The sequence below is a fragment of the Mus musculus genome, chromosome X (genome assembly GCF_000001635.26).
Source record: "Mus musculus strain C57BL/6J chromosome X, GRCm38.p6 C57BL/6J".
NCBI classification, from domain to species: domain Eukaryota; kingdom Metazoa; phylum Chordata; class Mammalia; order Rodentia; family Muridae; genus Mus; species Mus musculus.
The window spans coordinates 157,172,885-157,189,665 of record NC_000086.7 but is presented as its reverse complement, the minus strand read 5'-3'; the positions used below and the strand labels follow the sequence as shown (position 1 = coordinate 157,189,665).

At 36.3% G+C, this 16,781-nt stretch overlaps 1 protein-coding gene across 1 annotated transcript in view; it reads left to right on the top strand.

Moving 5' to 3' along the window:
- The window catches only part of Phex (phosphate regulating endopeptidase homolog, X-linked), a 253,212-nt gene that overhangs the window by 225,621 nt on the left and 10,810 nt on the right, over positions 1–16,781 (top strand). Inside the window, exons 17-21 of the mRNA NM_011077.2 lie at positions 3,390–3,457; positions 5,734–5,864; positions 10,872–10,937; positions 12,085–12,189; positions 15,344–15,420. Of these exons, the coding sequence (NP_035207.1) occupies positions 3,390–3,457; positions 5,734–5,864; positions 10,872–10,937; positions 12,085–12,189; positions 15,344–15,420 (447 nt within the window). The remainder of the gene's footprint in view (positions 1–3,389; positions 3,458–5,733; positions 5,865–10,871; positions 10,938–12,084; positions 12,190–15,343; positions 15,421–16,781) is intronic.

The following is a 16,781-nucleotide window of genomic DNA, read 5'->3' as shown; positions in this document are numbered from 1 at the left end:
CCTCCTTAAATGATTACAGATATGCTGTGTTTTGTCTTTTGGAAGGAAAATTAAGTGACAGAATGGTTTTCTCTGTTTAGGGAAGTCAGCAAGTGTTCAGCTAGCAAATTTACTGGACCAATAGGCTTTTGAAATCAGTTAAATTTTAGATAAATTCATGGAAGAAACTTTTCATTTGGAACTGTGCTAAGACATAATGGGTCGCATTAGACAAGTGAACTTATCATTAGAAAGAAAAGCAGATCTCTTAGTACGTTTTGAATGCCTTACTGTTTGTTTGTTTTGTTGTTGTTGTTGTTTTTTAAACAGTAGGCTCACTCTATAGCCCAGACAGGTCTCATACTTCTATCAGTCTCTCAAATGCACTGCCAGGATTACAGGTGTGTGTTCCTATGCTCCAGCTTAAAATCTGTTTTTAAAATAAGATGCTACTAAGTTTCCCAGATTGGCTTCTAACTTTTTATCTTATCATCTCTGCCTCCCAAGTATCTGGTAGAAAATTGAGCAGGATTTTATAACTACTGTCATCTCAGAGGTCTCTCTCTCTCTCTCTCTCTCTCTCTCTCTCTCTCTCTTTAATGATTTTCTGATACAGGAGTAAGGTACCCCCTACTTGATAGCAACCTGAGGTCACAGTGAATCCAGACAGTAGTGTAATTGTTTTGCAATTGACAACAAATCTTGTGTAGGTGTTAAAGGCCTCAGATGATAAGTAAGGAGAGACTGAAGAGGTAGTAAAGTAACCCTGCTCCTTTCCTTTTTGGAGAACTCGATTTATAATGCAGGAAGCCCCCCAGTTTCTGCCCATCCAGTTGCATTCTAAGAGACACATAAGTTGATTTTTTATGGCATGCTAATTTAAATAATTTGCATTGGAAATATAGAGGATATCAAAGTAATACTATAAAACGTCATCCTTCTAAGGTTTAGCCATACAAAATAGCTTTTTCTTTGTCTCTTGTCCAAAGGATTGTCATTTTTTGTGACTGAGAATTGAGATTTACAATGATTCAATATTTTGGAATTCCCTATCATGCTTTGCAAATAAAAATTTTGTTGGAGCAGTCCTTCTTAAGGGACATTTATCGCACAGTACTTTCTATATGTTCCCATTGCCCATCCCTTAAATTTACCCAGTTAATAGCAGTGACTGAGGGTGTGTGGAAGATTGAGAAATCTGGGAAATCAAAATGTTGCAGGTCACACAGTGCTAGCTACTGCTGCAAAAAATTAGCACCGCGTGAAATTACAAGTTTGTCCCACATAGGCTATGATAGCTCTATGATTGAAATGTGTAATTTTACTCTTACTTCTTTAATGAAGGTTTGTAATGATGGAAAAACAGTAGGAAACATTTTTTCAAATGCAAATTACCTTGCAGGAAAGAAATAACAAAGGAAAGAATTGCCACCAAGGGGAAAAATGAAATCTTAACAGCACTTCCGTGGATACAGTGGAGACAAACAATTAACATGTTAAGGATCATTATGTCCTGGAATAACATGTTACTACAAAAAATTCTGTTCTTTCCAGCTTTTGTCCTTTCTGTTTGCTGAATGACTTTGATGTTGTATGCCAGGGACCAACGGTGAAATATTTTTAGCATAATTACAAATCTTACAATAAAGATTCTAAATTGTTTATAATTTTTACCTATAGGTTAACTGACTTAAATAGTTTCCATGTCAGACACATGTGTCCCTTACATGACATGGTAAGGCTAATTAATCATGAATTAAGTCACGGTTAATTTTCTTATTGTTTTACTAGGAACAGAGAATTTAGTGGTGAGTAAATAAGATGAGGATTTTGTCTTCATGGAGATTATGCTAGAGAGAAAATTCTAGACACATGCATCTGGAAAGCTCATTGGTTTATTCAACTTTTCTCTTTGTACTTTGCTCCAATTATCAATGCTGTATAATAAAGCATCACTGTCTTAGTTAGGGTTTTATTGCTGTGAAGAGACACCATGGTCATGGTAACCCTTATAAAGGACAACATTTAATTGGGGCTGGCTTACAGTTCAGAGATTCAGTCCATTATCATCATGGTGAGATGTATAGCAGCACAAAACCTTACATAGTTAGTGCTGGAGAAGAAGCGGAGAATTCTACATCTGGATTAGCAAGCAGCAGAAAAAGAGAGAGCAAGCTACTGGGCCTACCTTGAGCTTCGGAAACCTCAGAGCTCACCCCAGTGGCATACTTTCTCTAACAAGGCCACATTTATTCCAACAAGGGCACATACCTATGGTCTAAGGATAGTCAAACACATGAAGCTATGGGAGCCAAACCTATTTAAACCATCACTACTGCCAAACAGTCATTTACTGGCTCCCAAACTCTACAGTTTGGTTTGGGCTTGCCCCACTGAGCTAGACCATTTAGAATGCCTTCACTCCTTCCTGCTCTTCTGATGGATGGGGCCCAGAAGGGTCTTTCTTCAGCGAGAATTCCTTACATTTTGGAGTTTCTCCATTTCCTTATCAGGCCGCTTGCCCTTCAACCAGGCTGTCAAATTTCTTTACATTATTACTAACTTAAAGAAAGGCTGCAGGCGAAAAGTGCACGGTGTCTTAAGGTCTAGTTCTAGAAGCCTCCTTAGCCCTTTATACTGTGTAGTCTATTGGTTACAAGTCTCATGGCCAGACCAGAATCAAGGACAAGGAAATAGATCACATCTTGATAGGAGAAGAGAGGACATGTGTACTTAAGGGTAGGTGGTGTTGGTGGTGGCTAGCCTTATGGATAATCTACCACGTGCTTTCTCAGAAGTGAAGAGAAATACTATCACACTTGCCCAAAATCTGATTAAGGCTTCACAGTCTTTGCTATTCAGTTGTCAGCTTGTCTGCCACAGAAACAGAGGAACGTGACTAATTTCCAAACAGACAGATCCTTTTTAAGCTCCACTCTATTCCGTTTTTTATGACTACATTTAGAAAACAATTTAACTCCTAAGATTATAGTGACTTTGCAGCAAGTTTTCAGGAAAAAAAATAAGTAGTATATTTATATTATTTATATTTTCAAGCCCGGCTTTAGGTATTTAAATGCAAAATGTCACTGCAACAGATATAAAACCACAGATGTCTTGAGACTGGAAAGGACTTTAGAAATGTTGTCTTTCACATCCCTTATTTCACAGAGCAAGGCACTAAAGCTCATATAAGGTCACTGTGACAATGTTAGAATTTATACTTCTTTGTTTTGATTAGAAGGGTATGTTTAGAAGAATTTTTAATACGTTTTTGTATGTGATTGTTAGATATTTTTGTTAATATAACTAAAAACTGTTTATAATCTTGGTTTTTCACTAAAAAATTAAAGGATTATGCTGTCAGATTCATATCTATAATTTTCCCAAATTGTTTATTTATGACATAGATCCCTGAGTTATGGTGCTATAGGAGTAATTGTGGGCCATGAATTTACACATGGATTTGATAATAATGGTAAGTGCTAGTTCCTTTTATAAGATGTTCCTTTTTATAATAATGTTGATTGTATGGTGTTAATTGTTGTTATTATCTTTTCATAGTGGCATCATCATAGATTGAAGATTATCCCAAAAATTATGATTGCTGATTGCAAACTTTTCTCATGTTTTGCTGTGATAGCTTGCAATAAATAACTATTCCAGTTGGTGATCAGGGTAAAATGGAAAAGAAAAGAGAAAGACTTTGTAGTTTCCATAAAAGCCTCTTTGCATTCAGAACAGTATTGCTGGGGCTGCTGCAGCAGTTCCAGGAATTATATTGTAGCTTTCCCTCTTTGTTTTTTCCTCCTTGCCATCTTAGGATGTTTTCCCTGGAGGTGTGAGCTCTGCCCCTGAGATGATTGTATGTGCTGCTTAATTAGGGAGTTAGCCTTGGGAACTTGGCTGCCTGATTGCTTTGTATAATTTCAAGTGCTTCTTTCCTGTTTTTCTTTATATTGGCGTATATTCACAGTTAATAACAGTACAAATATGCTCTGTAGCCTGGTGGTGTTTAAGCAAAAGGGAAAGGTGAGATACTAACAACTAAAAGTATCTCCTTTGGGAGTTATCCTTTTTTAAAGTTTTTATGGCACACTTTGTGTGTGTGTGCACGTGAGTGTGTGTGTGTGTGTGTGTGTGTGTGTAGATCAAGGGATAACTTGCAGGATTAGTTTTCCCCTTCCCATGTGTCTTCAGAGTATTGAAATCAAGTCACCAGACATAGTAGTAAGTGGCTTTACCTGATGATTCATCTTACTAGGCCAAGAGTTGTTATTTTAAATCATCATTTTGTTTTTTTTTCTTCTTAATTTTCAGAGACTGGACAGTCTCTCTGTCTCTGTCTCTGTCTCCCTTTCTCCCTCTTTCCCTTTTGCTCTTAAATAGCATTCAGACTAATACAATGATTTATAGACAGCCTTAAAAACCTAGCAAGACCAGGTAATCTGCAACATCCTTTTCTGGATGCCCATTCTGGGCTAAGAGAGAAATTGGCTTTCTTTTCTTCTGAATAATTCTTCTTAGGTCTCACTAACACTTCCTTAATCCCCTCTTTGTCTCACCACCTCTTGCTCCTCTGATCTCTTGCTCCTGTAACTGACTTTTAATCACCAGAGTTCTCAAGCTAGCCTTTTTGCCATTGAGTAGTTAGTTTATCTAAGAGAAGATTCTTAACTAAGAAACAAAGGCATGTGGTGCTTGATTGGTTCTGGACCTTTCTTCTAGGTCTCTCTCACAGGATAGAATCTAATGGTTGTGATTTTATCCTAGGAACAGTGCGTGGCACAATGTATTGCACATATGAGTACAGGCCTAGTAACTGATGACCGATGTGTTAGTGGTTGGAGGACAGTAACTCCACTTCTGGGGGGTAGTGTTAACAACAAGCAGCCTTGCTGAAGAGCTTTGGACTGTTCCAATGAATACTTTTGCTTAGAGGGCCTGGCATGTATGTTTTTTTCTTACTAGCTTTTTCTTTGGAGACTTAGGTAGGGAACTTTCTGTGTAATTAAACTGAAACCATGCCTTTGATTCTAGTAGTATCCTTGAAAATAGGAGACTTATACCCAAATCATTGTTCTGGAGGGTATAGAGAAGATGAAGAATGCGAGACCATGTAGAAACCGTCCCCCATTACGTTCTGGAGATTTCCATCCCTGTTCCAAGTTCTCTTTTTAGAGCAACATTCCTCATCCAAGCAGGACAGATGGGTCTTCTATCCACACTGATGACTGTGGAATGATTCATAACAGAGGGCTTATGCGTCTCTTGGCTCCTGGCAACTTAGAGGAAGCAGGTTGCTATAGGGCTGAGTCAGGTTCTGTGGTCCTATGGTTTGGATGACTCACTAGGGCTGTTCCTATGGATTATTTGGAATTTCACTGGTGGTGGCTCTTCAGTTACCTCTGCTTTTTGGACGAAGGAAACTAATTTTGCTTGCCAGAGAACTTTTCAGGTCAGAGGAGATGAAAAAAAGGAAGCCAAGATTGGAGAAGACTGGTGAATCTCATTTTTAAAATGTCCTTTGTTCATTTCAAGGGAAGAACTCCCTCAATTCTTTGCTTCCTTCCCCTGATTTTTACAATTAAATTAATCCATTACACTGGAGATGTTGTGGGAGCTAATCTCAGGGACAGCATCCTGTGCTGTCAGGGCTAGTTTGGAAAGTATGTCCAGGTACATAAAAGGAAAGATGACGATTTCAGCTTTTATGAAGTAACATGGATTTCTTGTAACCTTCCTTTATGTCAGGTAGAAAATATGATAAAAATGGAAACCTTGATCCGTGGTGGTCTGTGGAATCAGAAGAAAAGTTTAAGGAAAAAACAAAATGCATGATTAACCAGTATAGCAACTATTATTGGAAGAAAGCCGGCTTAAATGTGAGTACAGCTGTGGCTGTGTGCGTGTGTGGGGGAAGCCTTGTGGGCCATTTTTCTTCATTTAGACATTAGCTTGCTTTAATCCATTGGTTTTCTAAGCATGCTTCTGGGATCCACAACATCTGCCTTCCCTGACAACTTGTTAGAAATACAAATTCTTGATTCTTTCCCAGACCTTCTGAATCTTTAGACTACCTAGCCTGATAGTGTGGGAGACTTTGAATTTGGAGAATCACAGGCTTACACATTAGTGACATCACAAATCCCCCTAGCACAAATAAACACAACATTCTTAAAAATCTCCTACATTTCACATTGTGAAAAAAATTCCACCCAAACCATTATTAGGTGTTATTAACTGAAATACCATCTCATCATTTTGAACCAAAGAATCTGAGAATCAAGCATTTAGTTCTAAAAATTTGAACAAAAGAAATGTATATTGAAATGTTCATTTTGTGTCATAATACGTATGTATATAGTCTTACATGGAAGATAAATGCAATTTTATCCATATTCTGAGGATATAAAATTTTGTCCCTTTCTTATTTGCCTTTATTTTTGTCTCCTTCCTTTTCTCTCTTATCTTCCCTGCCCGTAGTCTGTGTTAATAAGCCTGATACACTTTTCTCCAGTGTTCAGGTAAAGATAGACACATGCAGCTTTAGTTAATTGCTTCTGGCGATGGCCTAAGAATTCCTGGTGTGAATACCATAACCTAGTCAACTAACCTCTTACCCAAGGGGACAATTTTCAGTTAGAAAGGCTGATGTAATAAACACTTTTTATGCATATGTTTTTTCCTGTGGGATACATTTCTATTGTCACTAGAATAAAATTTCGTATTTTCACCAGTGATGGATGGAAATGTATATATCTATGGAACTTTACCTTTTATTGCCAATTATGAGAGCCTCTAAAATAAAAGGGCTTTAAAACTTCTGTTGTTCCCCTTATATGTATCTCCCTCAAGTGTATTACTCATCATTTAAGATTTCTTTTTTTGTACTATCTTTCAACACACAAAATCAAAACATTTTTAAAATTCCAAGGTACTTAATCTCCTTAAAATTACCTTTGTCTTTGTTTTCTGGCCTATGAAGATGTCTCCTCTACTCAGATTGGATAGGAAATTACTCAGTTACTTTTCTCTTGCTTTGATAAGACATTACAACCAAGACAACTTATAAAAAAGAAGGCATTTAATTTGAGCATTACAGTTCAGACAGTTACGGCCCATGGCTATCATGATGGGGAGCATGGCAGCAGATAGACAGGAATGGTGATGGAACTATAGTTGAGAGCTTACATGTTGAGATAACAACCATAAGTCAGAGAGAGAGAGAGAGAGAGAGAGAGAGAGAGAGAGAGAGAGAGAGACAGACAGAGAGAGACAGACACAGAGAGAGAGAGACAGAGAGAGACAGACAGAGAGAGACAGAGAGAGACAGACAGAGAGAGAGAGAGAGGCAGAGAGAGAGAGACAGAGAGAGAGACAGAGAGAGACAGAGAGACAGAGAGACAGAGAGAGAGAGAGAGAGAGAGAGAGAGACAGAGAGAGAGATTCAAGTTAACTGAGAATGGCATGGGCTTTTAAAACTTCAAAGTCCATCCCCTGATGACACACCTCTTACAACAAAGTCATACTTCCCAATCATTCCTAAACAGTTCCATGAACTGAGGACCAAGTATTCAAATATATAAGTTCATTCAAACCATCACAGGAGATGCTTATTTTTCACCCAGGAAAGTTTTTTAAATTGTTCTGATATTATACATTTAAATCTTTATGAATGTGAGTTTTATTTTTGTAGAATTTAATATAATTCACTTACTGTAGAGTCTGTTTTAGAGTTTAGAATTGTATGACTCCAAGTCATACTCATACATGACTGTAGCATGCTCTCATTTACTTATTTTATGTTTATCCATACTTATATGATTATATCATCAAATATATATTTATTATGTTCTTCAGCATCTATTTGTTTGCCCAAAGTGTCAGATACTGAGATGTAATTTTGAAAATGGGATAATGATCATAAGAGCATATCTGTCTCAATATAAATTCATTTAATTATCAGGAAACTGCTTCAGTCTCATTCCCATAGAAGGGATTAAATGTAAATGCCTCTGTGTATGTGTGTGCATGTGCACACATGTGTGTGCATGTGTGTTTATGTGTATGTGATTCTTTTGTAGACATAAATGGTCAGGTTTTATTTCCAGGCTTCATTTGTATGAGTCTGTCCTCTGCACCTGATTTTTCTTTGCAGTGACTAGGGAAGAACTTAGTTGAGTCACCACAGATGCAGAATGTCAGCAGGCAGTGCATCTATAGTGGTCAAGCCTGGTCTCCTGTGCTCTTCTGCAATGGCTCAAAGTATGAGGCATTAGAGGGATGAGGCCACTCCAGAAGTCTGTAATTTCGATGTAAAGTTTAGAATGAAAAGGAAGGAGATGGATTCAAGCATGTATGTATATAAATAAAAATAAAAATAAATGAGACTTGAGAAAGCATGTGTTATACAACAAGAGCTCCAGCGACAGAGGTTTACCTGGGTTTGAATACCCGACAAATGTATTTTTCTTAATCATTCTGTCTTAGAGCAACTTCCTTATAATCAAAATCCAAGAAGGGGTTCCTTAAGTGAGTGATTCACAGAGAAAACAGTTCATGAAAAGGCTGCCCTTGGCTCTGAGGGTAACTGAGTGTTACTCTTGTTACTAAATAAGATTCTAAAGAATGCACTCCAGAAGTTGTTCAGCTCAGGGATAAGGGGCTGGCCAGCTCTACCAGCACATCAGTTAGTCACTGGAAGGTGACCTATGCTACTTCCATAGGCTCAAGTGGTTGCAAATTCTTGGTAGAGAAGGGAAAGCACTGGGAGGCTCTGAAGTCATATGCATACAAGTAGCTTTCTATGAATTGGCAATTAGAGAAACAGGGGCCAAGAATTTGAGAGGGAACCAAGAGGGGGACACTTGGGGAGGGTTGGAAGGAGGAAAAGCTTATGATGTAACTGTTTTTTAGTTTCTTTCTCTTTTGAATCCATGGCCTGCTTTGAGTTTCAAATGCTTGTTTTTTAAACAAAAGTGTTGACAATAGTCCTCATATCACTGGGATGTAGAAAAAGAGTGTAAGCAGAGCCAAAATGATAACTTTAGGAGAATAAAGCAATGGGTGATAGGGGTTCTGGGTGATCACTCTGAATCTTGTTTCCTTAAGATATATTTTTATTTGCTAGCATTGCTCTATACATCAGTAGTTGGGCTAACTTAAAAGTAAGTTTTTGGTAGGATCTGTGGCGTGGGAATAGGGTATACTAGGTTCCTCTTGCTGATATAGAAAATTACTATGAACTTAGTTACTTAAAACAACACAAATTTATTTTCACAAGATTCTATATGTCAGAAGCGTGACTCAAGTCTCTGTAGCCTAAAAGAAAGATGCCAGAATGGATGTCTTCCTTTGTAGAGGATACTTGGGAAGAGTCTGTCTCCTGCATTTTCTTTGTTTCTGAGGCTATCAACATTTCTTGGCTTATGATCCCTTCTGTGGTGCCTTGGATGAAAACGTCCCCCATAGGCTCATATGGAGTTACACTACTAAGAAGTATGATGTTGTTGGAGTGGCTTTGTTGGAGGACATGCGTCACTGGGGCTTGGACTTTGAGTTTTCAGAAGCTTAAGTCAGGCCCAGTATGTCTGCTCTCTTCTCACTAACCACTGATTCAGATCTAGAATTCTCAACTACCTCTCTAACACCATGTTTGTTTGCATGCCACTATGTGTCCCACTATGACAATAATGGAAAAAAACCCACCTCTGATCTGTAAGGGAGTACCCAATTAAATGCTTTCATTTATAAAAGTTGCTGTGGTCATAGCATCTTGTTAGAGCAATAGAACATTAACTAAGATCCCTTCCTTCTTAAAAGCCAACAATGACGACTGTACCACTCTGATATTCTCTGGTCTTCCTTTTCCTTTTATAAGGACACTCATAATTATGGTATGGTAGGTTCTTCAACTTAATCACATTTTAAAAGTCACTTTTGCCATTGCAAGGTAACTTATTCCTGAATTTCTGGGAATTTTGATGTAGATGTCTTTAAGAAGCCATAATTCTGCCTACTGTACTAGGGTTATCATACCCTTAATCTAGATAGCAAACACTAAACTGCTCTTGCAGCAAAAAAGGAACACAGACTGTGTATGTTAGTGGGCTTGGCTGTGATCTAATAAAAGTTGATTTATAGATACTGATTTGAATTTCGTATAATTTCTATATGCCACAAGATATGGTTCTTTTGATTTTTCCTTCAGTCACTGACAAGTGGAAAATCCTGTCTAGACAAAAGCAAATGGCAGGTTAGCTTTGGCTGCGCGTGTATAAATGTAGACTATTTCCATCCTAGCTCATTTAAGCTTAGAAGAATGTCTCCCCATGCTTCGCTGGGTGTCATACATATTTCAAACCTTGACCTTGTAGTCTGTACCACGTCTCTTTCATTTTTCTTCCCAAAGAGAAAAACTTTCCTTTCAATGTTTCATAGAAATAGCTGAAGGTAAAATGATAATGGTTGGTTCTAAAATATTGTTCCTATGTGGATGGCAAACTTTTAGAGACACAGAGACAATAGGAAAAAAAAAACCCTCAAATTATGTGAGCCAATCAGAGATAGTCCTCTGGATATTGACATTTCTATTTCTTCCATTAAACCAGAGCCATTGAGAATATTGTTAATGTTTTATTGAAGCTGACTCAATTAGTGTGAATAAAGAGGTGACTGAGAAAGTAATGCAGAGTAGCAAGATAAAAATGGCCACATTCAGAAACATCTTGCTTGGGCTAGTTTGCTATCTCAAAACACATCATATCCATGTTTCATTTATTGTATATAATTTTCTCTTTAAAATATGATGTTTTCTTCCTGTAATATTTACATGTCTTTTGCTGAATGGTAGTTGACTGTGAAACACATTCTTATTTTCTTTCTCTTAGGTGAAAGGGAAGAGGACCCTGGGAGAAAATATTGCTGATAATGGGGGTCTGCGAGAAGCTTTTAGGGTACTTACCATTACATTTACTGGGCTTTAAAACTTATGAAAGCCTGCATAGGTGCAGCTCCGTGTATAGCACCAACTCAGTGTTGACAACTATGATGTTTTGAATTCACTAAAATACATTTATATTTCTACATGAACTCTGTTAATACTCTGATAGATAGAGTTGCACTTTTTTTGGAGTATTAAGTCATTCTAAATAATAATGCTTATTAAGAATTATATATTTAAAATAGAGTTTTCAGACAATATATTCAGAATCATATTAAAGAATGCCACAGGACTCTTCTTGGGGCTAAAAATTATGTGAATTTTCTTGAAGTAAAGATTTATCTTTTTCCTTCTTTATCATTTAATCTTAAAGCCTCATATTTCAAACTTATGGCTAGAGGCTATTCATTCTCATATATTGGGCCAGTGAGAGTCCATAAGTGTCTTTCCATCATTTCTCAGTGTATAGCTAAGAAACAAACACAGGAATAACATAGAAAGATTTGCATAAAATTGAATATATTTACTTTAAAAACTAGGTTGATTCTAAGTGTTATCTTTCTTTATATTCTAGTTAAAATGTATTTTATTTTATTAGATGATGATGAAAAGGAAAGTACCTTTTCTTGTTGATAAAACAAGAAAAATAATATGTCAACCCCACCCAGATTTATTGCTAAAGCAGTTGTACATGGTGTTAAATTTGTTTGTCCCTCTTTGGCATGGAAAGAACACCTATTAAAGAGCTTCTTAGTATCTGATTACTGTGCCCCAGTTGCTTTGCTATTTATAGAGTGTAAGGTTTCTTTTTTTTGTCAGTTTGATATTTTTTTTTTTGAGACAGTCTCATTTTGTAGTTCAGGTTGACCTCAAGCTCATGGAAATGCTCTTGCCACAGCCTTCCCAATGCTAGGATGACAGATGTGCACCACCATGCCTGGCTAGCAGGATAAGGTGTATAGTTCTTCTGCAGATCTACCTGCTTCACCATTAGGTGATGTGGCACTTGGTTTTGTTTCCAGGTGTTTGTTTTCTTAAAGGAAAACTCAACACAGTGCATCATACCCATGGCAGGAATATGTGTTTAATACTTTTGTGTTGATTGTGAAAAGAGAAAAGCTCTCATTGATGATGATCACCTATTCTGCTTCTGTCACTAGGCTTACAGGAAATGGATAAATGATAGAAGACAGGGAGTTGAAGAGCCCCTCCTACCAGGCATCACATTCACCAACAATCAGCTCTTCTTCCTGAGTTATGCTCATGTGAGTAAACTGAGGATAGACCATCACAGGGGAAAATGTATGCCATTAACTTGTGCCTTTAATCAAAGGTTTGGAGGAAAAACTCACTGGCATGACTTTAACTATAGCCAACATTTAATCTTGTGTCAGTATTGGGTCAGATATAAGAATAAGTATCTAAAAGAGCACACCCCCAAAATAGTATTTCCTGGTTAAAATGGGCAAACAGGACCAAATAAGGGCATATATATTTTTTTTTATTTAAAAGTAATCATGTTTTGATTGGAAAAAGGCTATACTCCGTCACTTATCTGTTATCTGTGGTTGGTTTTGTATTAAAATAGCAGAATTGAATAGTTGAAACAGGGCTCTTATGGTTTTCAAAGGTTCAAATCTATCTTTACAGAAGAAGTTTACTGAGCTCTTATATAGAGGACAAAATACAAGGACCTATCTGTTCCCACTATTTACATTTTAGTTCAAAATAACAACTCTTTGTAAGTGGAATAAACTAATGGAGAGAAATGTTGTTATTTAAATTTTTGATGTCTTTTTTTTTTTTAAAGAGAGAGCTATATATTTTATTAATAAATCTACTCGACAGGAAATGTGCATAATGGCATACTAAGTTTCAGTCTGTTGTGAAGAGAAACATGTCCTAAAAGATGATGTATTATATGATTTTGGTATACAGATAACATTGTTATTTGAGTAACTGTGTGTATACTTTACAGGCATGTAAACACTGAAAAGAATATGCCACCAGCACAAAAACCTGCAATAGAACCTTTATCTTGCTGAGGAGGGCAAATGACTTTTGTTCACCTGGTGGGAGGTGGGGTAAAGGAAGCATGAGAAGATGCACATGTATTCATCTTTAAATACAACATTTTTGTCAAACCAAAGAAATTCAGTAGTAAAAGAATAATTCTGTTTTTTTAAATCTCCATTGAGAAATTTCTTTTAAGGCAGCCCCCAATCTTACAGAACAAAGATATTTTTACTCTTGGTACATTGGAGGAATTCTGTTTACATGGTACATATTATTTTCTATCCTGGAAATGTACTAGAAAACAGTAACAACCTTAATGTTCAGAAACCTCTTAAGTAACTTATGAAACATAAGCAATGTTATAAACAATGTAAAGAAAATATATATGACACTTGGCTTGAACATCTGAGCTCTCAAAGCTCACTCCTCTAGTGACACACTTCCTCCAACAAGGACATACCTACTCCAACAAGGCCATGCCTCCTAATAGTGCCATTTCCCTATACCAAGTATTCAAACACATGAGTCTATGAGGGTCAATCATCATTATTCAAACCACCACATGCTACTATGAGCTAGATTTTGAGAAAATTAAGGAATCTTAATCTTAAAACATCTTTAAAATCATATTCATAAATATGGTGAGAGATGATTTATCATTATCAAAATAGCAGTAAGCTATTAGCTTTCTTGTCCTCTATACCTATACCTGTTGCTATGACCTGCTAAAATTGTTTCTCATGCATTTTTCCATGTATTTTTTTCCAGATAGTATAGATTTTTATTTTTACTTTTTCCCCCATTTTTTTAATTAGGTATTTAGCTCATTTACATTTCCAATGCTATATTCCATGTATTTTTATCCTTCTGGTTCTTTCAATGCCTATTTATACTTATTTAATAGACGTTAATAGCTTTTAAAAACAATTAGCCTTTACTTCCTTCTTTTTCCTATATACTTCTGCCAGGTAAACCCTTCAAAAATATGTTTTATTTTTCTGTCCAAGAGCAATGTTTAAACATAGTTATAACACTGCTGATCAGTACTCTAGAAATATGGCATGACCTTTCTCTCTCTGGGCACTTACACACTGATGCTCAACCAAGCTGAAAGTTTTCCCCATCTTTCAATCATTTATAATTTCCCTTTCAATTTCAAATGCTTTCCTATATATTCATCTATCCTAGAGGTATTCATATTTTAAGCTTACATTATGTTTCAAGAACTATTTCAAATGAGTATTAAGTAGGTTAATACTCAGAAGCAAATAATACAGGAGTATATTTCTTGCTTTTGCTCCATGTTCAGCATATGTCATTAGGGAGGCTCTGACCATAGTTTTTACTGAAAGAATTGGGTTTTGAAGTATTTCATCTTGACAGTATTTTATTTGGAGTATTTCATTATTTCACTTTCATGGACACCAAACAGTACTTTTTATTTGTTGTGAGTGTATGTTTATGTTGATGTGTGTACATGTTAGTGTGGATATATGCATGTGTGCACAGAGGACAGAAGCTGATGTCAAATGTCTTTCCTTTATTGCTCATCATCTTTATTTTTTGATAAATGGCCTTTCACTGAATCTAAAAATCATCAATTTGGTTAGGCTGTCTTGCCAATGAACTCAGCTTTTCTCTACCACCACCCCTATGCTCTGTCCCCAGCTCTTGGGACACGGGTACATGCCATCATGCCCAGCTTTTTAATGTGGGTTTTAGGGATCTGAATTCATATCCTCATACTTGTATCAGGTGTATTGCAGATTGAGTCATCTACTCAACCCCATTGACTCTTAATGTAACATCTTACATTGCTCCTAAAACTATTAAAATTGATGACAAGGTTTCTCAAACTTCTATTGGGAAGCAGAATATATAACTTCTTAGTTTATTGGTCAGAACAAGTGAGTCATGTCTAATTTCAAAGGAAATAGATACATGTATTCCTTTCCCAAGTCCCGACCAGGATGAGGGAAGAAAGACACCCAGGAGCATCTACAGTCAGTAAGCCTCCTGATTGTACTAAACCATGACATGCTTTATTTATCTTTTCATTGAGATGAATATAGTTAAATCTGATAAAGGTTATTTAAAACACTAAATTAATAAGATGAATACATTCACTAATTTTTGGGCACATGTAATTCTCTTGATTTAAATCATTTGCTTGGAAACCTTCTCTATTTACTCAAATTGTGTAATTCACATTGAAAAAACTTGCTGCTCTGGGGACTTGAATAATAGATATTGCTGTTGCTCAATGTTTTATCTGATTCACTCAAACTTCTTGCTCTGTACGAATCCCAAAATTGTTCTTCAGTACACCTTGGATGAGTTAAGAAACTAGAAACTATATAGTTGGAGTAGAAGCATATTTACTGGGGTGTCTCTATCTTTTAGGTAAGGTGCAATTCCTATAGACCAGAAGCTGCCAGAGAACAAGTGCAAATTGGTGCTCACAGTCCTCCACAATTTAGGTAAGTAAGTGAATTGGTGGCCCCAGGTTTTATCTGTACATACCCCCCACTCTGTGCCCCCAGACATACCAGTGTGCTGCCAGATGGGAGATATGAACACAAGTCAACACAATGAAATTTATAATCTCCGTTTTGTAGACAACAGGACCTGACTGAACAGAAACTACGCATCTCTTGTTTCACTGTTCGTAAGATGGTCTTCTCAGGGTCTTTTCAACTCAATTTCTGCTTAGTATTGCATCAAGAGACCACTGAGGCTTCAAAAGTAATTGCAATCCAAATCTCAGTTTTAGTATTACATTTCAGATAGAGAATTAAAACTGCTTCTGGCCAGAGAGATGGTTCAACAGCTAAGAGCATTGTTGTTCTTGTAGAGAATTCAGGTTCCATTTCCAGCACCCGCATGAAAGTTCATAACCATCTGAAACTCAAATACCAGTGGATCTGAGTTCCTCTTGCAGTCTCCAAATCCTCCAATGCACATGGTATACATACATACATACATACATACATACATACATACAGTCAAACATTCATGTATATGAAATAAAATAATTACATATATATAGAATTATAATTGCTTTTGGAAGGCAGAAGTCCATGGATGCCATTAGTATGTCAGGTTCCTGTTTAATAATGGGAATATTGAATTGTTCTACCATCCATTTTATCAGGGAGGTCTAGGCAAAAGAAAAAATTTAAAATGGATTTTATTACCTCAGAAGAGGGTGTGATCTAATATACTATTCTGTTTTTAAGCTTCAAGAACTCTGGTTTATTCTGGTCTGTTTTCTGTTTAAGAGTATTCTGTGTGCTATTTCTTGTTCCTCACATTCTGTAAACTAACAAACATAAACAATTGTCCCCTTTCTGAACATGAAGTAAGATATGTGGTTATCTTTAGCAATTATAATTCATATCTGGAGTCAGAGACAGTGAAGTTTGGTTTTCATCTTGTAACACCCTTTGAAACAATTGCATATGTATATGTATATGCATATGTATATGTATATTTATATGTAAGAAGAGATTAACAACTGTAATTTTCAGAATGCATAAAATATTAAGTAAAAACAAAATTAAAGTTGATATTACTTATCTTGGACTAGGTTTTATGGCTTGAGAGAAATTTCTTATAGTAGAGGACAGTTAATTATACAGAGAAATCCAAGAAGCCATGGTAATTTATAGTTATTCTTTGCTTAGAACATATTATACCTGAATATCTCTATGTTTAATATTTAAATGAATCTATTAGCAAGCATATTGTAAGAAAGTCATCTAGGATTTCCTCTATATTTTAAAATCTTGCTCTAGAAATGCTTCAAAATTGACTATAAATTACCCACTAGCATAAAAAT